Below are 25,724 nucleotides of genomic sequence, written 5' to 3' on the forward strand. Positions count from 1 at the left end.
AAACTTCATTATTCATTTATATGTACATGTACATTTCTTCATTAAAAACATGTCTTTCTGCATAATTTAGACTAACTTTGTGAGTTTTTTGAGGGCTGGAACCAATTAAAATTATTTACATTAATTCCTATGGGGAAAAGTCGTTCGAGATAAGAGCTGCTCGACTTAAGAGCCCAGGTCCGGAACGAATTAAACTCGTATCTCGAGGTACCACTGTACTCCCCTCTACTGATCTTATAATTATATTCATTTTCTGAAGCATCTCTTCACATTATCATTTGATACCGTGGAAATATATCAGATATCAAGAAACTGATGAAATTTCATCAAGTTTCTGAAGAACCATTTATTCAGAAGAATGAAAATTAAAATACATACTGAGACAAAATTATTTTATCAATCAAATACAAACAGGAACTAAATATTCAGTACACGATCTAGAATATAAACTTGATAGGGTGCTTTCTGCTCAGAAGGCAGTGACCCTGGAAACAGTGCTTGCCTCATTCTGGGAGTGATCCAGATTCAGTTCCATGATCTTCCTCCTATGGCACAACTTTAGGGTCCAATAGAGGCAAGAGCTTCTTCAATGGACTGGGTATTCCTCTCCCCAGTATAAATGCCACATTGTAGCTGGTCATCCTTCACAGCAGCCCACGACATCTGGTTGGTAGAGAACTTAGCAGCCCACTCCCCTGAACTGCTAACCACAATGATGCCACCTAAGCCTCCAACTCTGGTTTTCATACAATCTAGAGCAGCCTCGGCAGCCTCTCCTGGTGATTTCCCTGAAAAATCAGAATATGAAAAATGCATTAATTTTAAAAGAGAGAAATCAAAGGTACATTTAAATGGGTAACTATTTTATATATTTTAAACAGATAAACTATTTTAAGTGGATAAACCAAGATACATAGTCAGACCTCACCTAGAGTACTGCATTCAATTTTGGGCTCCCCACATAAAATACATTGAAACTCTGGAAAAAAATACAGAAGAGGGCAACCAGGATTACAAAGGGACTAGAAACTAAAGGATTAGAGGAAAGGTTGCAGGAACTGGGCATGGATAGTCTAGTGAAGAGGAGGTCCAGTGGGGACATGATAGCAGTCTTCAAATACTTGAAAGGCTGCTACAGTGAGGAGGGGGTCACACTGTTTTCCAAAGCACCAGAGGGCCAGACAAGGAGCAACGGGTGGAAGCTGACCAAGGAGAGATTCAATCTAGAAATAAGGAAGAACTTTCTGACAGTGAGAGCCATCAACCGGTGGAATGGCCTGCCTGCGGAGGTTATGAACGCCCCAACCCTAGAGACCTTCAAGAAGAGACTGGACTGCCATATATCTGGGTTGGTATAGGGTCTCCTGCACCAACAGGAGGTTGGACTAGAACAGTGTTTTTCAACCAGTGTGCCGCGGCACACTAGTGTGCCGCGAGACATGGTCAGGTGTGCCGCGAAGCTCAGAGAGAAAGAAAGCAAGAGCGAAAGAAAGCAAGAGAGAGAAAGAGACCAAGAGAGAAAGAAAGCAAGAGAGAAAGAACAAGAGAAAAAAAGAGAGAGAGAGAAAGCAAGAAAGAGAACAAGAGAAAGAAAGAGAGAGCAAGAGAGAGAAAGAAAGCAAGAGAGAAAGAGAACAAGAGAAAGAAAGAGAGAGCAAGAGAGAGAAAGAAAGCGAGAGAGAGAGAGAGAGAGAGAGAGGGAGGGAAGGCGAGAAAGACAGGGAGGGAGGGAGAAAGAAAGGGCAAAAAACAGAAGAAGGAAGGAAGAGAAAGAAAGGGATGGAGAAAGAAAGAGGAAGGAAGGGAGAAAAAGAGGGAGGGAGAAAGAAATAGAGCGAAGGGGAGGAAGAGAGAGAATTTTTTTGTCCAAACTTTTTTTAGCCTCCATCCCACCCCCCCACCCCCCGCTCCATGTGCCCCAGGGTTTCGTAAATGTAAAAAATGTGCTGTGGCTCAAAAAGGTTGAAAATCACTGGACTAGAAGACCCACAGGGTCCCTTCTAACACAAACTATATATACATATGCATACACATACACACACACACACAAACAAACAAATAAATAAATAAAATTTTGTATTCTGCCAACAACCTTTTGAGGTAACTTTTAAAGGGGGTGCTTTTAAGTTGGTTTTTTATTCCTGATGACTGCCTGGTTTTTTGGCAAAAGTTTTCAGAAGTGGCTTCTCACCACCCACTTCCTAGGGTTGAGATACAGTGACTGCCCCACAATTGCACAGATGGTTTTGTGCTTAAGCTGGAATAGAACTCATGCCCTCCCAGTTTCTAACTGGTGCCTGAACTTCTACACCAAGCTGGTTCTCTCTGAGGTAAGTAACATTCATTAGCAGAACAGATGTTTGAAAGGAAACATATCCAAAGAACTATGCCATTGTTTCTATGAACCTAAGGGCTCTTTAGGCTTGTTGCTTCCAAAACAGAGGAAAAAAAGCTTTCCAATTCAGATGGGTGAATTTATTTTGAAAACGAAGAGTTGCTTCAAAGATGATTGTAATCTGACAGCTGTTTATCACAAAGAATGCAGGTATGACAATGCCAATTGAGCCTCCTCATTCCCACTGTTTGAACTACTAAATGTGTTTAGTTTTAATCAATGGAAGGCTTCCTGCCCAAATTCGACATTATTGTATTATTGTAAAACTCTCTTCAAAAACAGACAAGATTGTAGCCTCCCAATCTAATTCAAGGTATGTTTTGACCTGGAGAAGGCCAACTCTGTGGGACCTTATCGGCTGCTGGGATTTGTGCAACAGAAGACAGTTCCAGATGGTATTCTGGTCCAATGCCAAATATAACTTTATAGGTCATTACCAACACTTTGAATTGTGGCCATTACAGTATGCTGATAAAATATACCATATAGCAATTATAAATGCCCTATACTAAGATTTATTGATATAGTACAACAATATCACTCACTCCCTCGTCACCTCAAGGTTCGACTACTGCAATGCTACCTTTGAAAAGTGTTCTGAAACTCCAGATCATGCAGAATGCGGCCGCGAGATCTGTCATGGGGCTACTAGATTTGCCTACGTCTCTCCAACACTCCGTGGCCTACACTGGCTGCCAATTAGTTTCCGGTCACAATTCAAAGTGTTGGTAATGACCTATAAAGCCCTATATGGCATTGGACCAGAATACCATCTGGAACTGTCTTCTGTCGCACAAATTCCAGCAGCCAATAAGGTCCCACAGAGTTGGCCTTCTCCGGGTCCCGTCGACTAAACAATGTCATCTGGCGGGCCCCAGGGGAAAAGCCTTCTCTGGCAGCCCCGGCCTTCTGGAATCAACTCCCCCCCCCCCAGAAATTAGAATTGCCCCCACCCTCCTTGCCTTTCATAAATTGCTTAATTCCCACCTATGTCGCCAGGCATGGGGGAATTGAGATACCCCCCCAGGCTTATACAGTGATCCCTCGATTTTCACGATCTCGATCTTCGCAAAACGCTACATCGCGATTTTTCAAAAAAAAAAATTAAAAATACCAAGAGTCACTTCTCTGTCTCTTTCTCTTTCTTTCCTGTCATTCTCTGCTACAATCATTTCCTCATTTCTCTTTTTTTCTCCCCTTTTTTCTATCATTTCTCTCTCTCTTCCTTCCACTCTTCTCTCTCTCTCTTTCTTTCTTCCTCTCTCTCACTGTCTTCCTTCCTTTCTCATCTTGCTTTCTCTCTCTCTTTCTCTATCTTGCTTCTTCCTCTCTCACACTCTCTTCCTCCCTCTCTCATCTCTTTCTTTCCTTCTCTCTTTTTCTCTATCTCTCCCCCTCTTGCTCTCGAGCGGCAAACGGCAGCCGGGCGGGCGAGTGAACAGGCGAGCGGCAAACGGCGGACAGGTGAGTGGCAAATGGCGGGCGGGCGGGTGAACAGGCGAGCGGCAAACGGCGGACAGGTGAGCGGCAAACGGGGGACAGGCGAGCGGCAAACGGCGGCCGGGCGGGTGGGTGAACGGACAAGCGACGAACGAGCGGCGGGCGGGCGAAAGGACGAGCGGCGAACGGACGAACGAGCGGCGGGCAGGCGAAAGGACGAGCGGCGAACGGACGGACGAGCGGCGGGCGGGCGAAAGGACGAGCTATCTAATACTGTATTAGTCGCTCCCCGGCTCCACCATCTGCGCATGCGCGGCCATTGAAAAAAGGGTGCGCATGCGCAGATGGTGTTTTTACTTCCGCACCACTATATCGCGAAAAATCGAGTATCGCGAGGGGTCTTGGAACGTAACCCTCGCGATACTCGAGGGATCACTGTATAGTTTATGTATGGTATGATTGTGTTGTATGGTTTTAATGATGGGGTTTAGATGTCTTTTAAATATTAGATTTGTTATATTGTTGTTGTTGTTGCTGTGAGCCGCCCCGAATCTGCGGAGAGGGGCAGCATACAAATCTAGTAAATTATTATTATTATTATTATTTGTTCTGCTGGGTTCTCTGGTAGAAGCCTCCCGAAAATTCACGGGTACAAATTTCAGACACACATACATTTGAAAATTCAAAACAATGTCCTTTATCACAAAATTCAAAAGAAACAAAGCACCCTTTTTGTATTGCAAAGAGCACTCTTCCCCAAAACAACCTTGTAGACTGTACAAGTCCCTCAATCAGTCCTTAAGTACTTAGCTAGTAGCTGTGAAGAAACGTCACAGCCCTCCTTCTTCCCACAAAGTGAAACACACACACACACTTTACTCTGCTTTGGTGTCAAAGGCGTGAAAAATCCACAAACAAAGTTCAGAAACAGCGAGGCATGATCCTGAAGAACTGCGATCAGATAATCTTCCACAACGCTCAAACTAGCACGCTGCTATTTATAGCAGCAGCTCTAATTACTGGAGCCCCACCCAAACACAGGTGGCCTCTCTTATCTCCTGTAATATTTCCTCAATTGGTCTCTTCGATGCATAACTCTGCGCCTGCGTGGGTCTAACACTTCGTCATCCGAATCGACCGTCGATAATGGCGATTGGCTTCCTGGGCTGTGTACCAAGCCCCCCTCTTCCAAGTCACTCCCACCTTCTTCTTCATCCTAGGAAAGTGCACTCTCTGACTCTGCCGGCAACAAAACAGGCCTAGAACATGTTGACGTTTTCCCTGCCTCCACCTCCACATTCCCTGGGGCAGGAGCTGGGCCAGAGCCAACCACCATTATTATTATTATTATTATTATTATTAATATGGTGTGCTGTGAGGTTATTCAGTAAAAGCAACTCTCATAGACTTCTGAGAGGCTTCGTTATATCTAGGGAAGATTATTTTATTGGGTAGCTTAAATATCTGGAAATAATAATTCGAAGAAAACATTTTTCATTTGTAGATGACATACATATTAGGGTTTTTTTTGTATCTGATTAATATTTATGACAGTAGCAAAGATCAAAGAACTAATTAGTAGACCAGCCTCTTGGAATCTCTCCAGGTAAAATCAAGATAGGAGATTACCCATACATGCTGCATACAGATGACTGGGAGCACATTGTAGGAAAGTGGTTTTCTGTCAGGTTTGAATGCTAGGAAATAATGGGACTCAGATGTAGATGAAGGAGTTATGTGAAGACTGGAATTAGAAAATAATAGCTACAATATCAACAATTGAGTAATGTCTGTTAATGGTATCTGCTTCTACGAATCAACTACTGTATATCCAAAGTACTGTATCTTATTGAAAAAATGTCAGATATACAAGAAATTTTAGCTCACAAGTTAGAGATGGTATCAAAAGTGAATTTACAACTGACAGATCTAGAGAATAACTTAGAAAAGACTGCTACATGGGATCTAAAAAAAAACTTTAACATTTAAAAAAAATACAAATGAAAAATTAAGAATAACATGGATAATTTTTTCCTATTTGTGCAATAGGACAAAAAAAAGAAATTAACAGAAATCAAATCCTACCACAATATTTGACCGAACTACAGATTAATAACTAAAAGGAAAGAATATAAAATTGGTTAAATTTAAGCAAGATATGCTGTTACTTTTGGTAACCCTTTATGGACTTTCTGCTAACATGACTGAAAAGATGCTTTATGGATTTGTCCATAAGAGATGGGATATGAGATAAAGTGATAATTGTTTCCATCAATTAGAGGGATTGAATCAGTTAAGTTTGTTTATATTTGTGATGAAGGTTGGAAGTCATCATCATCATCATTATTATTATTATTATTATTATTATTATTATTATTATTATTATTATTTAGATTTATACGCCGCCCTTCTCTTCGCGGACTCGGGGCGGTTTACAAGAGTAAAAAAGACAAGGTAAAATAGACAAGATAAAAATAAAATACAATTAAAACATTAGAAGAAATAGATAAAACCAAATATAAAAAACAATCATCCCTCATTCACACTAACGGCTAGAGCGGAATTATTGCTTACGGTCCCCAGACCTGCTGGCATAAATGTGTTTTTCACGCCTTTTGGAAGGCGAGGAGAGTGGGGGCGGCACGAATCTCTGGCGGGAGTTGGTTCCCGAGGACCGGGGCTGCAACAGAGAAGGCTCTCCTCCGAGGACTCGCCAGTCGGCACTATTTGGCTGACGGGACCCAGAGGAGGCTGACTGTGTGACCTAACCGGTCACTGGGACATGTGGGCATGCGAGCTGTTCTTGCCCCAGCTCAGTTCTGCAAGCTCAGTTCTGCCGCGCCTGTGCGCACCTCCTATCAGCGATCTGGTCTTCAGGTCTGCCACACGTGTGGGGGATCGGACACATGCAGGAAGGGTGCACATGCATTTTGAGGATGTGTGCACACACTTTGGGCACTCGGTCTGGAAAAGATTAGCCATCACGGTATAAAGAATATAAAACATAAATGGTTTATTTTAAATTCCTATCCAGCCATTAAGCTTTTTCTGTGACTCTGAACCTTTCTCAGCCTAATCTGCTACACATGATCATAAAGTTGGAGGAACAAGTGATGTATGATGTATAAGATCCAAAATCAGTATTTGTTGTATATCCAAAGTGCTTCCAACATCCTCAAAACTGAAATAACCATGACACTGTTCATAACTTCCTATGTGCAATACTACTGCTTCATGCTTTATATAATGTAAAATTTCTGGTACATTAGGATATACCTTGCTCCATATGGTAAAGAGTAAGTCTTGCCAGGATCATTTTCATAATGCTCTCTCCATGGCCAGTGGTGGAGGTGGCACCAACAGTATTATCTGCATAACCACCACTTCCTGGAAAAGAATATAATAAAACCCTTTATTGGCCATGCGTGATTGGACACACAAGGAATTTGTCTCGGTGCATATGCTCTCAGTGTACATCAAAGAAAGGATACATTCGTCAAGAATCATGAGGTACAACACTTAATGATAGTACAAATAAGCAATCCAATCATATTAGGAACCAGTCAATATAAATTGTAAGGATACAAGCAACAAAGTACAGTCATACAGTCATTTGTGGGTGGAGATGGTTGGTGGGAACAATGAGAAGATTAATAGTGCAGATTTAGTAAATAGTTTGACAGTGTTGAGGGAATTATTTGTTTAGCAGAGTGATGGCGTTCAGGAAAAAAGAAAAGAAAAAGGTAAAAGACAGCAGTTTAGTAACCCACATCTCTGATCAATATTACACAGTGCAGGCCAGGGATAATATCAACTATATTTTGGAGTTTTACTAACAATGAAAGACTCAAGTGCACGAATCCCAGCGGCCGATAAGGTCCCACAGAGTTGATCTTCTCCGGGTCCCGTCGACCAAACAACGTCGTTTGGCGGGCCCCAGGGGAAGAGCCTTCTCTGTGGCGGCCCCGGCCCTCTGGAATCAACTCCCCCCAGAAATTAGAACGGCCCCCACCCTCCTTGTCTTTCGCAAATTACTGAAGACCCACCTTTGTTGCCAGGCATGGGGGAATTAGGATATTCCTTCCCCTAGGCCATTACAAGTTATGTATGGTATGTTTGTGTGTATGTTTGGTTTTTATAATACGCGTTTTTAGTTGTTGTATTAAATTGGATTGTTACAGGTTGTTTTTTATCATTGTTGTTAGCCGCCCCAAGTCTTCGGAGAGGGGCGGCATACAAATCCAATAAATGAATGAATGAATAAATTAATAAATAAATAAATAATTGCCTCAACTTTCATGAAACTAGAGAGAGACGGTAAAGGGTGAAAAGGAACACCCCCAATGCTTCCTCAGAAAAAGAATGCCTACCAGACTCTTTCCTGAGAAAAGCATGTTCAGAGAACATATTTTAGTATCTGAACAAACATTCTTCAAATATTTCATACTTTCTACTCCATCAACTTATCTTGATATATGGGGTTTCCTAAAAGCTATGAAATCATCTCATCTTAAGAAAACATGCCATTCAATAAAAATAGCTTTGTTTGAACTGCAAGTCAAACAGTTGCTTGCTGGTTCCACTTCAGTACTTTTAATTTTCCCTCTTCAGATTTAAAAGGATCTGGTTCTATGCGCAGTAGGGATGGCCTCCGGAAGACCTACGAGTCCTTATTATCTCTGGAATGAAGTCACTGAGCATTATGACATTATTATTATTGATTGTGTGTATTTTATGAGAAAGAGAAGACACGTCTATGGTATTGTTCTTCTCCTACCTATGCATGCTGTATCACCAACGCGGCCAAGCCGTTTGTTAGTAAGTCCTCCTGTTGATGTTGCACAAGCTACATTTCCTGCACTGTCGATAGCAACGGCTCCAACTGTTCCAAGGTCTCTGCCAAAAATAGCATTTCAGACAATTAGTTTCAGATCTCAAAAGCATTTGATAAACAAACCCAGCGTCTGTTAGCATAGGTAGCTATTTTTCAAGTATGAAATGACAACAGGCTGTCTTCAGACTCAAACCATGAGTCTCCATGCAGATTCATTTAGAGCAGTGTTTCCCAACCATGGCAACTTGGAGATATCTGGAGTTCAAATGCTGGCTGGGGAATTCTGGGAGTTGAAGTCCAGATATCTTCAAAAGCAGTGGAAGTGATGTGCCGGTGTCTGGAGGCTGTTGGGGCATGGATGGGTGTCAACAGACTCAAACTCAACCCGGATAAGACGGAGTGGCTGTGGGTTTTGCCTCCCAAGGACAATTCCATCTGTCTGTCCATTACCCTGGGGGGGGGGGATTACTGACCCCCTTGGAGAGGGTCCGCAACTTGGGCGTCCTCCTCGATCCACAGCTCACATTAGAGAACCATCTTTCAGCTGTGGCGAGGGGGGCGTTTGCCCAGGTTCACCTGGTGCACCAGTTGCGGCCCTATCTGGACCAGGACTCATTGCTCACAGTCACTCATGCCCTCATCACCTCGAGGTTCGACTACTGTAATGCTCTCTACATGGGGCTACCTTTGAAAAGTGTTCAGAAACTTCAGATCGTGCAGAATGCAGCTGCGAGAGCAGTCATGGGCTTACCTAGGTATGCCCATGTTTCGCCATCACTCCGCAGTCTGCATTGGCTGCCGATCAATTTCCGGTCACAATTCAAAGTGTTGGTTATGACCTTTAAAGCCCTTCATGGCACTGGACCAGAATATCTCCGAGACCGCCTTCTGCCGCACGAATCCCAGCGACCGATTAGGTCCCACAGAGTGGGCCTTCTCCGGGTCCCGTCAACTAAACAATGTCGGTTGGCGGGCCCCAGGGGAAGAGCCTTGTCTGTGGCGGCCCCGACTCTCTGGAACCAACTCCCACCAGATATTAGAACTGCCCCTACTCTCCCTGCCTTCCGTAAACTCCTTAAAACCCACCTTTGCCGTCAGGCATGGGGGAACTGAAACACCTCCCCCGGGCATGTACAATTTATGCATGGTATGTTTGTGTGTATGCTTGTTAGTAAATGGGGTTCTTTTTAAACTTTTTAAAATATTTTAAATTTATTTGGATTTGTTACGATTTGTTATATTTTGCTGTGAGCCGCCCTGAGTCCGCGGAGAGGGGCGGCATACAAATCTAAATAATAAATAAATAAATAAATTGCCACGGTTGGGAAACACTGATTTAGAAGACTTGCTAAAGCAACACAGCCAGGTTAATGCACTATATGGGGTTTATACTTAAGCCACCACAGACTTTAACTTATGTAAAATTATTAGAACCATATATTTCTGTTCAAAGTTTTTCCTCTTCTTTCTCACAAATGGCCTTTAAAAAAACAACTTTGATAGCTCGGACAAATAGGATCTTCCTCATTGGATTGCTATCATTCTCATTTACTTGCAATTGCTTTGGGCTGCTATAGCTACTGAATCGCACAAACTGCAATTCTATCATTAAAATCAATGCAAAAGTCAGTGTTTTTAACAACAAAGTCCTTCCAGATCAGATCACAAGACCTATTTAAATGATTGGTCTCACCTCTCAAGCTCAAATCATTACAAAAGACTGCAAGGCAGGTTAATTAGGCCAGAGGCTACAGCACTGAGGTCTTTTCATACATTGATAGAACCGTCTCTTAAAACATTGTGATGCCCATCAAAAAGAATGCATCACACAATGGCACTACACCTCTCCCATTCTCTCAACAGCTTTCCAATGCTACTGTTGTTTAATTAACAGGTGTGCAAACAAAGCTGCCTCCATCTTTCTGAAGAGCAGCCTTTATGTGAACTGAGATCTGTGGAGACAGTGCAAGTAGAGTTTGCTTGCTCTCTTTTATTCAACAAGATGCAAAGGGGGTGGTGTGAAGCAATGGCATGTATGCACAATAGTGAATTTCAGCAGCCATAATCATGACTGTGTCGTTTGGTTAACAATGGAATTTGGCATGTAGCTGCGCAGAGACCAGCTGCAATAGGGAAAGCATTATAAATATAGGCTTATAAATCTAATTAATTAAATTAAATTATCCCACCTCATTCGTTTCACAGCTAAATCCAGGTTTGCAGAGCCCACCATTGTTCTTCTGTGCAATACCAATAGCATTTATTTATTTATTTATTTATTTAATTTTTTAATGCCATTTTTATTATTTATAGCGTTTAGACTTATATACCGCTTCACAGTGCTTTCCAGCCCTCTCTAAGCGGTTTACAGAGAGTCAGCATATTGCCCCCAACAATCCGGGTCCTCATTTTACCCACCTCGGAAGGATGGAAGGATGAGTCAACCTTGAGCCTACTGAGATTCAATCTGCCAAACTGCTGGCAGCCGGTGATCAGCAGAAGTAGCCTGCAGTACTGCACTCTAAACACTGTGCCACTGAGGCCTCCCTTCTAGCTGAGGTGCCCAGGGAGGGTGAGGGAATGTGGCCATCACAGCTAGAGTCAAAACTTGATCCTCCTGCAGCTTACTTTTAGAACAAGACACGCCCAGGTAGGGCATGTGCACACTTAGCCTTGCACTGAGGTGCCTTCACAGCTCGCTGCTGCACAACTCCTGACTAAGGTTATAGGGGGGGGGGGGGAATCTGTGCCCAACATGGGCTGTGAGAGTGCAACCATGTCCCAGTGCAAGGGTAGGCAAAGTTGGCTCTTCTATGACTTGTGGACTTCAACTCCCAGAATTCCTGAGCCAATCATGCTAGCTCAGGAATTCTGGGAGTTGAAGTCCACGTGTCATAGACATTTGCCTACCCCTGTCCCAGTGCATGATTAGGAGTTGGTATCCAGTCTGTCCCACCAGGGAAAGAGCCACAGTTTTCATTCTAAACCTGTACTAACGACATGCTACAACACTGGTCGGGGCAGCAATCTCTCAGCCAGCACCACCAAAGCCATAAGTCTCAGCCTTTTCTACATCATTGAGCCGGGGTGGCTCAGCAGGTAGAGCGCTGTACTGCAGGCCACTGAAGCTGACTGTAGATCTGTAGGTCAGCAGTTCAAATCTCATCCCCGGCTCAAGGTTGACTCAGCCTTCCATCCTTCCGAGGGGGGTAAAATGAGGACCCGGATTGTGGGGGCAATATGCTGGCTCTGTTAAAAAAGTGCTATTGCTAACATGTTGTAAGCCGCCCTGAGTCTAAGGAGAAGGGCGGCATAAAAATCGAATAAATAAAAATAAAATAAAACAATCAGTCAAAGAGAACATTGGCATAGTTCGCTACACTTCTTCTATCTCTCACGCTATTAGGTGTGAGCAGAGGCTTTGAGATTTTTGCTTCAGCCTACTTCTTGTCTCCCCAAACCACAGCCACAAAAATTGAGAGGAGGGCAGAAATTGCTTCCAGCAGCTTTGAAAACTCCCTCTGAATTCAGGGAAGATGTTAGGTGGGTCTCTTTAATTTTCTTCATTGAAGCAGACAAAACACCAATACCAATAGTTACTTTTGACATTCTTGAGGGTTCCAGTCAGCCTCAAGGTTTTTCTTCCACCTCTCCAACGACCTCTCTGTGATTAATTTTTCTCCGGGAACCTCAGGAATTCCCATGGCCCTAGCAAAAACAGAGGCCCCTTGGTCAGTCAGCAACATGTGCTCCGTCTGAAGGAAAGAAGAGAGAAGCAGCCACTCAAATTGCTGAACAAATCAGTTTCAATCTATATACATACAATCACAGATAAAAAGAATGCCATTTCAGCAGTGCCCTATATTTCTCAAAATGCTTATTTAATGTTGTTTGCCGAATGCTTGCTGCAAATGCTATATCCCAAAGAAGCGCTGCACATTTTAATACATCCATTCATTTCTGCCATCAATTAAAGAAGAATCCTGAACTTGGATAAGAATACTGCCAGAAATTGAAGATGTGTGAACATAGTTTTGATTTCTTTATTTAATTCCAAGGACAGAATCACCCAACTACTTTAAAGGGAGGTATGAAAGAGATGGAGGTTATTTTTGCAATAGTGTTTAAAAAATAATAATCCAGAAGAAAATCTCTAGAGAAGAGCTGAACTACTTGTCAAGGAAAATATTCTGTCCTCTGTAGCTTTATTTTCACTTTTAAGACATGTTCAGTGCAACATTTTATATTATTATTATTATTTATTAGATTTTTATGCTGCCCCTCTCCAGAGACTCGGAGCGGCGTGTGTGAAGCAGAACATTTAGAATCAGAACTGTTTTCCTTTAGCCATGCAGAAATTGGGACTTTCCTTTGCTGAACTTCTATTGCAAGATGCTCCTGTCTTTTACATTTCCTTCAAGATGAAGGAAGTTTCATAAGGAGGTGTAGGTGAGGTCTCCAGAACTGAACACAGTATTCCAAACGTGGTCGCTGGTGAGACCACGTTTGGAATACTGTGTTCAGTTCGTGAGACCTCACCTACAAAAAGATATTGACAAAATTGAACGGGTCCAAAGATGGGCTACAAGAATGGTGGAAGGTCTTAAGCATAAAACGTATCAGGAAAGACTTAATGAGCTCAATCTGTATAGTCTGGAGGACAGAAGGAAAAGGGGGGACATGATCGAAACATTTAAATAGGTCAAAGGATTAAATAAGGTTCAGGAGGGAAGTGTTTTTAATAGGAAAGTGAACACAAGAACAAGGGGACACAATCTGAAGTTAGTTGGGGGAAAGATCAAAAGCAACATGATAAAATATTATTTCACTGAAAGAGTAGGAGATCCTTGGAACAAACTTCCAGCAGACGTGGTTGGTAAATCCACAGTAACTGAATTTAAACATGCCTGGGATAAACATATATCCATCCTAAGATAAAAATACAGGAAATAGTATAAGGGCAGACTAGATGGATCATGAGGTCTTTTTCTGCCGTCAGTCTTTTATGTTTCTTTAAGGAGATGCAACATTTGTGCTACTTCTCTTCAAATATCTAGTTTTATCTCCTGATTTTTTTTATGTCACACTAAGGGGTGGGTTCTAACTTACCTTGTCACCAGTTTGCTTCCTCCCGTGCCACATGGCTGTACCTCTTGGGCATGCAAGCGCTTTGTGTGCACGCATGCATAGTGCTGAACATTTTTTTAAAAAATTCCCCCCCAAAAAAAGAAAAATCCAAAAACAAGATGGAGATGCATGTGCAATGCTGGAAAGTCAGCTTCTGCACATGCATAGAAGAAAAAAGCCCGGAAAATAATAATAATAATAATAATAATAATAATAATAATAATAATAATAATAATAATAAAAAGATGGCGACGTCCACGGACCGCTACCCACAGAACCCATTCTGTGACATCATTGTGATGTCACCAGCGGCTTCCTACTGGTTCAGGCGAACTAGTCCAAACCGGGAGGAACCCATCTCTGGTCACATTCTCCCTAGTAACTTGTTCACAACATATAACAGTTGTTTCTTTTGTTAAGAAAAGTACCACCTATGGTACTACAAATTCTTTCCTCTCCCTCCCTCTCTCATTCTCTCTCTATGTGTATGTAGGCACAGTATGCAAAGTTTGCTACTATATGTTCTGCCGGCGTGTTTCAACCGCCCGTAATTACAGGGTAATTAGTCCAGGAAGACACACACCACATGATAAAAGGAAAACCCAAAAGTTTTTATAAACAGAAAAACAGAAACAGCTCCCTTTTTAAATGTCAAAGGGATTTTCTGGTACACACAAGGCACAAGTTAAATGTAATCCAATTGCTCACCCAATAACTGGGAAATTGAGTCCAATTCTAAAGTCCAGAGTGAACACAGACAATCTTGAACAGCACAAAAAACACAATCTTGATGAAACAATGAATCAAATAAACTGCCTTTAGGCTAAAACACCCGGCTGCACTTTTATCTGTAGCACTAATTACAGCAGCCCCACCCAACCACAGGTGGCCTCATTTTCTCTTGTAATAATCCTTCAGTTGTTGTCTCCTATGCATCACTCTACGCATGTGTGGATGTGTCATTAATTCTTGTTCAGAATCCAGGGATGATACAGATGATTGATCTCCTCCTGGGCTGTCTGCCAAACTCCCTTCTTCCCTGTCACTCACGCTTCCTTGGTCAGAGGAGGCTTCGTCGGCAGATTCCATCGGGAGCAAAACAGGCATGTGGCATGTGGATGTTTCCCCCACATCCACCTGCACATTCCTTGGGGCAGAAGCTGGGCCAGAGCTAACCACAACACTATACAACCCCTTTGTACAAGCACTATCATGACAACTTCCCTGGGATTAAGGAAATAAAAAGTATTTGTTTTTTTCAAGATGATTTTGAAGAAAAAAACAACTTGTGAACTCCCAACAACAGGCAGCAGAGATTGCCAGGTGCTGGCGTCCCATGCTGAGAGCCATAAATCATCTTATGTAAAGCAGAATGATAATAAAGACAATTTATTCTTATCAATCTAGAATGTTCCACACCTGTAGGGGGAAAAATGCCTTATGCACTACTGCCCTCTTCTGCTTTTGCTTTCAAAACAAATTCAACAGCTATTCATGTCAAAGCAAGTCACTTTATGTCTAATGGGCCTAATTTTCAGATAGCATAGATAAGAATGCTGCGTTAGGAGAAAATATCAAAATACAATAATTAATATTCTTAGGGACTAGAGGTTCAAACAAAATAATTTTGGGATAAAGCAACATGTTTATTAGTCAACTGATGGCATATGTGGCACTTCATTGTTTTTAAAATGCATTGTTAGAAGCATTTCAAAAAGATCCTAAGCTTTAGGTGGCATATCGCATCAATATGTAGAATGTTAATTTTAGTTGAATTCACGCTCCCAATTCAAAAATACATAGCTTTACGCACATATACAGTTAAGAGACTGCAATAAGAACTGTATTATATTTTTAATTATAAAAGTAGATCATCGGAATATATATGAAACTGTTTCCTATATATAGGAAGCTGTATACATATGTTTCATCTTCAGCTTGCTTAATGAGCATGAAATTTCAATTAAGTATGTCTTAAGTATTAAGTATTTCAAGTATGTCTTCCAGATACATTATTCCTGAAACTTCACTTAAAGAATTGCAGAGGGTACAAGGCATGTAACTGAATGTGAATACAAACAAGAATACGGAATGTTTTCCTGCATTCCATTCGGATCTTTTATGGCTATTAAATACTGTATTACTTAAAACTTAAGTAATACTTTACTTACCTAAGTAAAACATGCAACAGTACTTAAAATGGTGTATGCTTTTTTAGTTAATTATATTCTACCTTTTCCAGATTTTCTCAAAACCTAGCATGGAGCATGAATTTATATTTATTTATCAGGCATAAATCATGAGTTACAAATTCAAATTATGGTAATTGCAACTTCTGTTTAGTACAGAGATTGGAAAACTTTTGCTCTTGTTTTTGTATAGATACAGCAGAGGATCTACAGAATGATCAGGGGTTTTTTTCTTTTTATAGTGAGATAACATTGAACAAAATAGAGGTTTATTTGGAGATTGTAATGTTTGTACAAGATCTTCTGGACATCTCTCCCTTCCCCCAAAATGAGTATGACTTGTCTCAAACATGTTAGATTTTTCAGAGCAAGTCATGAAAGCCTTATAGGAGCTTCTATATTTTGGTAGATTTCCAGTAGCTATCATTTTAATAGATCTATCTTGAGGAATTACAAACTTATGAAACTGCCTGACTTTAATGAATAGGATCTCAAACGACTGCTTAACAAGAGTGTCTCAAGAATGCTGCTTGTCCAAATCCTTTTCAGTCAGTAGAGGGAGCTAATATGGTGCCTTGATAGGATATGGAGCCTAGATCATTTTAGAAACATGTACTGTACAGCAGAGCAACACTCTGAAAGAACCAAGCAGAATTTGTAACAAAGATTTTAATAACATGATTATCATTTTGACGGTTTTAAAAAGAATGCCACATTTCAATTTTTCTCGTTAGAAAGCTTAAAATCTTTACCAAGATAAAATTCAGAGGCAAACTCAGCTACACTGAACATAATATTTCATGCAGGAAAGCACTCTTCTCCAGATAGTCTGGGAAATCATAGGATAAGAATTTCAGCTGCTTGGAGCATATACTTGGGAAGTTACAGATTATAACTGCAAACTGTAATTTAAAGATACTGTAATTTATCCTATTTTGTTTATTTTTGTCTGGACATATTCTTTAATTTCTTGTTTGAAGATTGGAAAATATAAACATTAATTGCTGATCAGCATTTTTATAAGCTAATAAAATTAATAAAGGAAAGCAAACTTAATTTTTTAGGCAACATAGGTAAAACCAATAACTTTTGCAAAGGCATTTTGGCAACTGCAGTTAAACACACCTGGAGGACTTCAAATTAGGGAAGGGCCTTATAAGTGCATTTAAACTTCTGAAAAATCCATTTAAGAGAGATTATAGAAGATTATTATGCTCTCCAATAGCCACTGAGCACTTACATACCATTACCAACCCTAAATAAAAATAGTCTGTCTGCCTTTAAATTCATGGCCTGTTAGAGTGATTACAATTTCTTCCAACAAGCTATAAAATTTGTTCTATGCACAACATGGCAACAAGGAGGAAGAATGGATTATGCCACTACAGAATACAGTGGGCTATCATATTTAATATTCCAAGAGCAAACAAACTCTTTGCGCGAGAGAAACATCTGAGTGAAGCCCAGGAACGGGGAGCTTGTGATCTACCGGATATGACCGAAACTTAATTCCAAATATCAACTGTTCAGCTCTGCTAGGTGGTATTACCAATTCTAGCATTTAGCAACATTTGGCACATCAGAGACTGCCTGTTATTGGCCAAGTTATATACCAGTTTTATTTGGAATCATTAAAAATATAATCACCTGGATTGTAGTATTTCTTCCTATTATATCTTTACACCAGGCCAGAGCTCATAAAGCATCATAGTACGTCAATCAAATCCCAAAGGAAAACCGATTTTGTTGAAGAGCACCTTTGGCATACCTTTTCCATTACAAGACGAGCAAGCTTTATTGGGTTAGAAATACATTTCACGGCTGATACTGCTCCTGAGGCTAGACTTTTCCCATCCATGATAATAGCATCCATTTCTACTTCCCCCTTCTCATTTAACACGGAGCCACAACCTAGGAATCAAGTAGAAAATGCATTACAGTATTATGCAAAAACAATGCTAAAGAATTTGAAACTATTTTAATTAATTTATATTTTAATTACTCTTTAAATGGCAGCGTTTGCAGTATCAAAATCCTTGCAGGAGTAATTAGTGCTAATCCTAACAGAATATATAAAAACTGTGTACATTTTCTTTTCTTTAAAAAAAAATATTTTTATTGATTTTCAAAAAGACAGACAAGGACATACAACACTAAACATTTAAGGAGCTACCATTGCTCCGCTTGCCGTAGAAGTCTAACTAATACAGAAATATAAAAAACCTAACTGTAGTCAGATCAAAACAGAAATGCCACACATGTAAGTTACATTCTTGTTGGATTCAACTCTATATTTATAATATTAAACTTATTAATTAAATTTCTTTATATTTTAAGAGATTCTATACTTATACAAAAGGAAAAGATTATTAGTAATACAAAAGAAAAAGAAATGAAAGAATATACACTTCTAAGTTAGTTATACTATATAGTATTTCATTCTATCTTATAGTTAATTGTTAATACCATTTTTAAAATTCCACCAGTCATATACTTTATTCCATATTTTATAAAATTCTGTTTCAGTTTGATTATTTAAACGTTTGGTCATCATATCTAGTTCTGCACATTCTATGATTTTTTTAAATACTTCAATGTCTTTTGGTATTGTCTTTTCTTTCCATTTCTGTGCAAATACTATTCTAGCCACAACCAATATACATTTTCTGTTCATGTTATATCTCATCCCTCACATATCAGAATATCTCCTGCAAAGTTTTTTTTTAAACTGAGGAATTGTAATTTGAATTTGCTTTAACAATAATATAAGCAGTAATGCCAATAAAAGTATTACTAATTTAAAAACTGTAGTTAATAAAAGTAGTACTAATAAAAAACTATTTTTAATGACCAAACTTTCACCTCCAGTTTAATGTTTTGCATCTTGAAATTCAAAACACCAAATGCCAAATCTACTTGGCACAATCCTGAAGAATAGGAATTCTATTCAAAACAAAATACTGTAAAGCTTTAGGGCTGTGGATTTTCAAGCATTGATTAGATCAGACATTGAAAATACCTTTTGTATAAGTTTCTTTGAAAATTAATTGGAGGATATAAGCTTGAACAGCATTCATCCTAGCAAGAAATTAGCGGTAAGGAAATGAAGGGGCATGGAAGAAAATATCACCTTTTTAATTCCTACAATTAAAACTGTTATTAAGGGCATACAAAAAATGGAAAAAAAGAAGGAAAAAAAGACTACTGCTACAAAGAACTGGGCAGTAAGAATTTCGGTCTGGAAAATTGAAAATTTACCTGCATTAAAATGTGGATCATCTTCCATTAACATCACAGCCTCTTCAACCGCATCTAATGCAGTTCCTCCTTGTTTAAGGATACTGTAACCTTTCAATGCTGCTCTGATGACACCAGAGCGACTTCCATCTTCCCGATCTTTAAAGATGCGACCAGCTCCACCATGAACAACAATAACAGGCTTCATGCTGTTGAATGTTTTTCTGGTTAAAAGAATATGTTTATATATATAAATTGAACTAAGATATATCAGTAAATTAATATCAGCTGTCAAAATATTATGAAATATTGCCTATGATTCTTTAAAAAGGAATTGGATATCTTGTTGATCCTGAAAGTTTTATCAGAGTTATTCTAACATTTTAGCAGAGACGGCAAGAAATCTATTTCCAGTGATTTTTTTAAAGAGTGTCAAAGTCCAGTTATGTTCTTGAGTTCCAGTGAATTTCCTTAATTAATAACCACAGTGTAACATTTTAACAAACTTTTCCAGGCTCACAGTCTTCACTACTAGCTTAAAAGTTCTATGTTTTTTGAAATATGTCTTCTGAAAATTTTGAAGTATATACAATATATTTGAGACATATATAATCCTTAGAACTATGGTAGCAGATACCTGTCTTTTAAAAAAAATTACATTAGTTGATTTATCAGTTAGATTAAAAGGTCTTTAATCAATGATTCTAATAAACTACTTCATCAGTATCATGATTACTATTCCTATTAAAAGTATTAAAGCATGATGTGGACTCCACCATTTGTGTTTTATTATATCAAATATATACGAATAATCTGTATGCCGGACCTACTAGTTGAAACAGGAAGTGTTTCACAAATGTTTACATCATCAACTAATGTTTATAATCCTAGGGATGAATTTATAAACTGGACTAAACCACACTATGGTCTGCAATTTAGTATTCTGTGTAAACCCATTAATATGATTTAGTAGTACAAATAATCCACGATACTATGGTTTATACTACTGAACCCTAATTTCAAAATCCAGGCTTAGCGTCATGTGTGAAGCTAATCAATACCTTATTTTTTTCCATCTAGATAAAATTCAAATAGTATGAGAAATAACATTTCATGTCTATAGAAATGCCTTGATGAAAAAACTTTCACAACTTTCTAAGGCACTGATGTCAAACACGCAGCATCACATTGCTGTCACATTTCTTCCCTTCACAGAACTGGAGTGGGCACTGACTACATAGGATGCATCTGACCTGTAGGCCATCAGTTTGACAATCCTGTTCTAGGGCATGAGCCATACCTTCTAGCTTAAAAAGCTGTTTTCAACAATTCAGTATGACTTCCATCAATGTAATCGATCGTATCTGTCAGTCAGTCTTTTATTGAAAATTCTAAGTGTGCATCTTCAGCTCTCCAATAGATGTAAAGATGCTTTGTAGTCATGGAGACAAACAGAATAGAGTTAGAATGGCTGGCTTAAAAATGGAAGCCTTCTTGTGCCAAATTGTGACACAGAATCTAAAGAATATAGATCAGAATCATCATTGAAAAGGGGTTTATCTAGGCCCTTGACAGTCAGGATTCAGACCCGGCTACAGCACAGAAACTGCTTTGGTCGTGCTGATGGATGATCTCAGGCAGGCCCGGGATAGGGGTTAATCCTCTGCCGTGGTGCTCCTTGACCTCTCAGCGGCCTTCGATACCATCGAACATGATATCCTTCTGCGCCGACTGGAGGGGTTGGGAGTGGGAGGCACTGCCCTATGGTGGTTCTCCTCCTACCTCTCTGGTCAGTCACAGTCGGTGTTAGTGGGGATCAGAGGTCGACTCCTAGGTCCCTACCTTGTGGGGTACCACAGGGGTCGGTCTTCTCCCTCCCGCTGTTTAATATCTACATGAAACCGCTGGGTGAGATCATCCAAGGGCATGGGGTGAGTTACCATCAATATGCTGATGATACTCAGCTATACATCTCCACCCCATGTCCACTCAGTGAAGCAGTGGAAGTAATGTGTCGGTGTCTGGAGGCTATCAGGGTCTGGATGGGTGCCAAGAGGCTCAAGCTCAATCCTGACAAGACAGAGTGGCTGTCAGTATTGCCTCCCAAGGACACGTCCATCTGTCCATCCATTACCCTGGAGGGGGAATTTATTTATTTATTTATTATTTGGATTTGTATGCCGCCCCTCTCCGAAGACTCGGGGCGGCTCACAACAAGTGAAAACAAATCATAAATAATCCAATTAATTAAAATATTTAAAGATTTTAAAAAACCCATATACTAACAGACACACACACAAGCATATCATGTATAAATTAAACGTGCCCAGGGGGAGATGTTTAATTTCCCCATGCCTGACGGCAAAGGTGGGTTTTGAGGAGTTTACGGAAGGCAGGAAGAGTAGGGGCAGTTCTGATCTCCGGGGGGAGTTGGTTCCAGAGAGCCAGTGCCGCCACAGAGAAGGCTCTTCCCCTGGGGCCCGCCAACCGACATTGTTTAGTTGACGGGACCCGGAGAAGGCCCACTCTGTGGGACCTAATCGGTCGCTGGGATTCGTGCGGGCAGGAGGCGGTCTCGGAGAATTGCTAACCCTCTCAGAGAAGGTCCACAACTTGGGCATCCTCCTCGATCCACAGCTGACTTTAGAACACCATCTTTCGGCTGTGGCAAGGGAGGCATTTGCCCAGGTGCATCAGTTGCGACCCTATTTGGAAAAGGAGTCTTTGCTCTCGGTCACTCATGCCCTTATCACCTCGTGGTTCGACTACTGCAATGCTCTCTACATGGAGCTACCTTTGAAGAGTGTTTGGAAACTTGAAATCATCCAAAATGCAGCCGCGCAAGCAGTTATGGGCCTTCCAAGGCATATCCATATTTCACCATCACTCCTCAAGCTGCATTGGTTGCCAATTAGTTTCTGGACACAATTCAAAGTGTTGGTTATGACCTACAAAGCCCTACATGGCATTGGGTCAGATTACCTCCAAGACTGCCTTCTGCCGCATGAATCCCAGCCCCCGGTCAGGTCCCACAGAGTTGGCCTTCTCAGGGTCCCGTCAACCAGACAATGTTGTTTGGCAGGGCCTAGGGGAAGAGCCTTCTCTGTGGGGGGGCCTGGCCCTCTGGAATCAGCTCCCCCCGGAGATTTGCACTGCCCCCAGCCTCCTCGCCTTCTGTAAAAGTTTAAAGACCCATTTATGCCACCAGGCTTGGGGGCCACTAGATCTTAGCCCCCTGATCAATGAATGTTTAGTACGTTTGTTTGAGTGAATGGTGATGAATATTTTTTTTAAATTATATTAGAGTTTTTAAGTCTTTTTAGCTATATTAATTGGATTTTTAGATGTATTGTTATGTTGTTCTGATATGTTGTGAGCCGCCCCGAGTCCTCGGAGACAGGCGGCATACAAATCCAATAAATAAACAAATGAATAAATAAATAAATTTGAGGTAGGGTGAGACATACTTGTTTATGAAATGTTATTCCTATTTTGAACAGCTAAATCTCACAAGAAAGCAAAGAGCAACTATGTCTTACTCTATTTGCACTTTAAACCAGTCAAATATTTACCTCACAGTTCTTTGATCTTTTGGACTTGATTTTTTTTGACATTTTGTTGGAAAACTTAAGAAACTAACATTTTTAACCATTTTTGTGTTATTTAGTGTTTTCAGCAAGGAACATGTTACTAATATGAGAGAATGAGAACCATTACTTCATTGCATTTGTCATCTTTTATCTTTATTTTTTTATGTTTCATTGATTCTACTGTAGTTTCTTTAACTGTTGTAAGCCATCCAAAGTCATTGAGTCGTGTAGCATATAAGTTTAAATAACAATAATAGAAAGACCTGGAAATAGAAGTTGAATGAAACTTCTTATTGTAAAAGTATTTACAATAATAAGGCCTCCGGTGGAATCCCAAAACATCAGGAGCACCACATGAACACCATCAGCATTGACAAAATCACCACCACTCCATTGCCAAAGACAGTGTTACTTAGAACAGCTTGCCACCATATCTTTTAAGACCATGAAACAACAACATCTGCCTATCTTAGGTCCTTGGGAAGGACTCGATAGATAGATTTAAAAATGCCAAATCCAGCCTGAATATCTGAATGATTGTGCAACCAACCAACCATAATAAGAGCCTCAGTGGTGCAGTGGTTAGAGTGCAGTACTGCAAGCTACTTCTGCTGATCAACCGGCTGCCAGTAGTTTGGCCGATCCAATCTCAGTAGGATCAAGGTTGACTCAGCCTTCCATCCTTCCAAGGTGGGTAGACCTAGATTGTTGGGGGCAATATGCTTACTCTCTGTAAAACACTTAGAGAGGGCTGTGAAGCACTATGAAGCGGCATATAAGTCTAAATGTTATTGTTATAATAATAAACTCTCCTAGTGTGTTACCTCTGTTTCTTTTGCAGCAGCTGACCAGTAAGATACCCAGAGAAATCACATTGGTAAGGAACCATCATATACAGTATTGCCTCAGAATGAAAATCTCCTCCCAACTCAATTCTGCCAATGAAAATTGATTTTAGTACTGACAGCCAGCCTCTGCTGAACAATTAATAACCAACAGCTCATGAAAACTCTGTTGCATAGAAAATCACATGGCATCAAGGCAGGAAGAGGCCAAGTACGGATAGATGCTTGTGATGACTACCTAACTTGCCAGAACACCTATCCCAAATTAGCTTGCCCAGAACAAAGCCTCCTCCCTTGATCTGAGAACTTTACTACAGATGTCCCAAAGGTGGTTTTTCAGGACTTCGTTTCTTGTTGTTTTTTTTCTTTGAAAACATTTCACTTCTCATCCAAGAAGCTTCTTTCAGTTCTGACAGCGGAAGCTTTTCTTGGATGAGAAGCAAAACGTCTTTTAAAGGAAAAAAAAACGCAAGAAAATCCAGTTGCCTCCTGAAAAAAGCACCTTTGGGGTTACCAGGACCTGGATGACTGAGAATCTCTACATACTTTTACTGCAGTAAGCAATGTAGGCAGGGGATAGAAAAATCCATGCATAATTCCAGCAACAAAATACTGTACCTTATTCCACCAGACTTGAAATACTGCAATTAGACAATTTACAACTAGGTCGCCTCTGATCTGATTGAACTGTAGTTCATAAAATCATATGCCAAAATGGCCTTCCTGTTAGTGACTACTTCACCTTCAACTGCAACAACACACGAGCACATAATAGATATAGTATAAACTAAATGTAAACCGCTCCAAACTAGACTGCAGAAAATATGACTTCAGCAACAGAGTGATCAATGCCTGGAACAACTACCTGACTCTGTGGTTTCTTCCCCAAACTTCAAAATCTTCAACTTTAGATTGTCTACAGTTGAAGCGCACCATTGTGCCTACCATCCCTGTCCTACTGTCCTATTGTCTTTTTAAAATTATTACTTTCTACTTTGTTATGCTTATACAAATTACTATCCTATATTTGTTCGACAAATACATGCATACATACATACATACATACATACATACATACATACATACATACATACATACATACATATAGGAATCCCCTTTTATAAGGTTCTGTCCCGCATTTAAACACACTGCGAAAGCCCTCTCCCCCACCCCAAGAAACTTTAGAAGGGTCGCGGCGGGAGTAACGAAAAGAGATGAGTACCACTCTCGTTCATTCAGCCACTCACCGCCTTGATAAAAGCCAGATTTACTCACAGGGAACTGGATTTCTTCAGCTGCTCCCGACGATGCCTCCAACTTAAACGCTTTGAAAAAGGGTGCGCGCAACGGGCAGCGAGGAAGCCAGGCTGGCGCCTCAGGCAGGCACATCTGTTTCGAGAGCGAGAAGAAAGGTCGCATCGGCCAGCTCCTTATCGCGGACTTTTGCCCTTAAGAAAACAGCAGCCTTCTGAAGCTTTCAATGGACGGGAAGCCAAGCTGCCCTCAACTCCAATGGCCGCCTGTCCCTTCCAGTTAGGGCATCCGCCCCTCGCTAAAATGGCTGACTGAAGCGCTTGTTTCAACGGGGCTGAGGCCAAATAGCTGCCCGTTGCGAAGATGGAGTTTGCCTAGTATCGCTACGGAGAGAAGCGCCTCTTGCGCTGGCAAGTGGTTTGCTTTTCCAGGGCTTGAAGAAACAGAGGGAGTTGAGGTTGCGAGGACGTTGACGGCGAAGAGAAGGAAGCAACTGAGGATAATTTATTTATGTTTATTTATTTTTATTTGTCAAGTGCGTATTTGTAATATATATAGGTTTAACATTGTTTATATACATAAGATGGGTACTGATAAGAGGGAACAATTGGATTCGCAAAGTCTTTTGATAAGCACCTCTAACTTATTGGTGTTTATCTCTCCTGTATTTAATTGTCCTATTTTTTTAGAAGGTCTGGTAGTCCCCTGTAAAAAAAAGCATGTTTGTTTATCTGTCAAATATGCCATCTGACACCCAAAAAAATCAGCTGTGGAGCACCAATTAACACAGGAATACTTATTTAGTAGATTGAC

The 25,724-nt window shown here is 40.5% G+C and overlaps 1 protein-coding gene across 2 annotated transcripts; it reads right to left on the bottom strand.

The window, feature by feature from the left end:
* Positions 1–321: 321 nt before the first annotated feature.
* ASRGL1 (asparaginase and isoaspartyl peptidase 1) lies at positions 322–25,107 on the bottom strand. Of its 2 annotated transcripts, XM_070733053.1 has the most exons (7): positions 24,933–25,107; positions 19,244–19,446; positions 17,754–17,896; positions 12,270–12,424; positions 8,613–8,731; positions 7,112–7,222; positions 322–788 (listed from the first exon to the last, which is right to left on the bottom strand). In XM_070733053.1, the coding sequence occupies exons 2-7, from the start codon at positions 19,428–19,430 to the stop codon at positions 559–561; spliced, it is 945 nt and encodes a 314-aa protein (XP_070589154.1). In that variant the 5' UTR covers positions 19,431–19,446; positions 24,933–25,107; the 3' UTR covers positions 322–558. The 2 variants fall into 2 exon arrangements, with proteins under 2 accessions (XP_070589154.1, XP_070589155.1); XM_070733054.1 differs by lacking the exon at positions 24,933–25,107 and having other exon boundaries at positions 19,244–19,535.
* Between the last annotated feature and the right edge of the window lie 617 nt (positions 25,108–25,724).

This window comes from Erythrolamprus reginae, chromosome 1, assembly GCF_031021105.1.
Source record: "Erythrolamprus reginae isolate rEryReg1 chromosome 1, rEryReg1.hap1, whole genome shotgun sequence".
NCBI lineage: Eukaryota > Metazoa > Chordata > Lepidosauria > Squamata > Dipsadidae > Erythrolamprus > Erythrolamprus reginae.

Bases quoted from the DNA above. Each gene is read 5' to 3' on its own strand.
- ASRGL1 (XM_070733053.1), bottom strand. From the start codon at position 19,430: ATGAAGCCTGTTATTGTTGTTCATGGTGGAGCTGGTCGCATCTTTAAA. The intron at 17,897-19,243 runs GTAAATTTTCAA...CTTGATTCCTAG, and splicing joins TGATCCACATTTTAATGCAG to GTTGTGGCTCCGTGTTAAAT. The intron at 8,732-12,269 runs GTAACTATTGGT...TATTTTTGGCAG, and splicing joins AACCCTCAAGAATGTCAAAA to AGACCTTGGAACAGTTGGAG.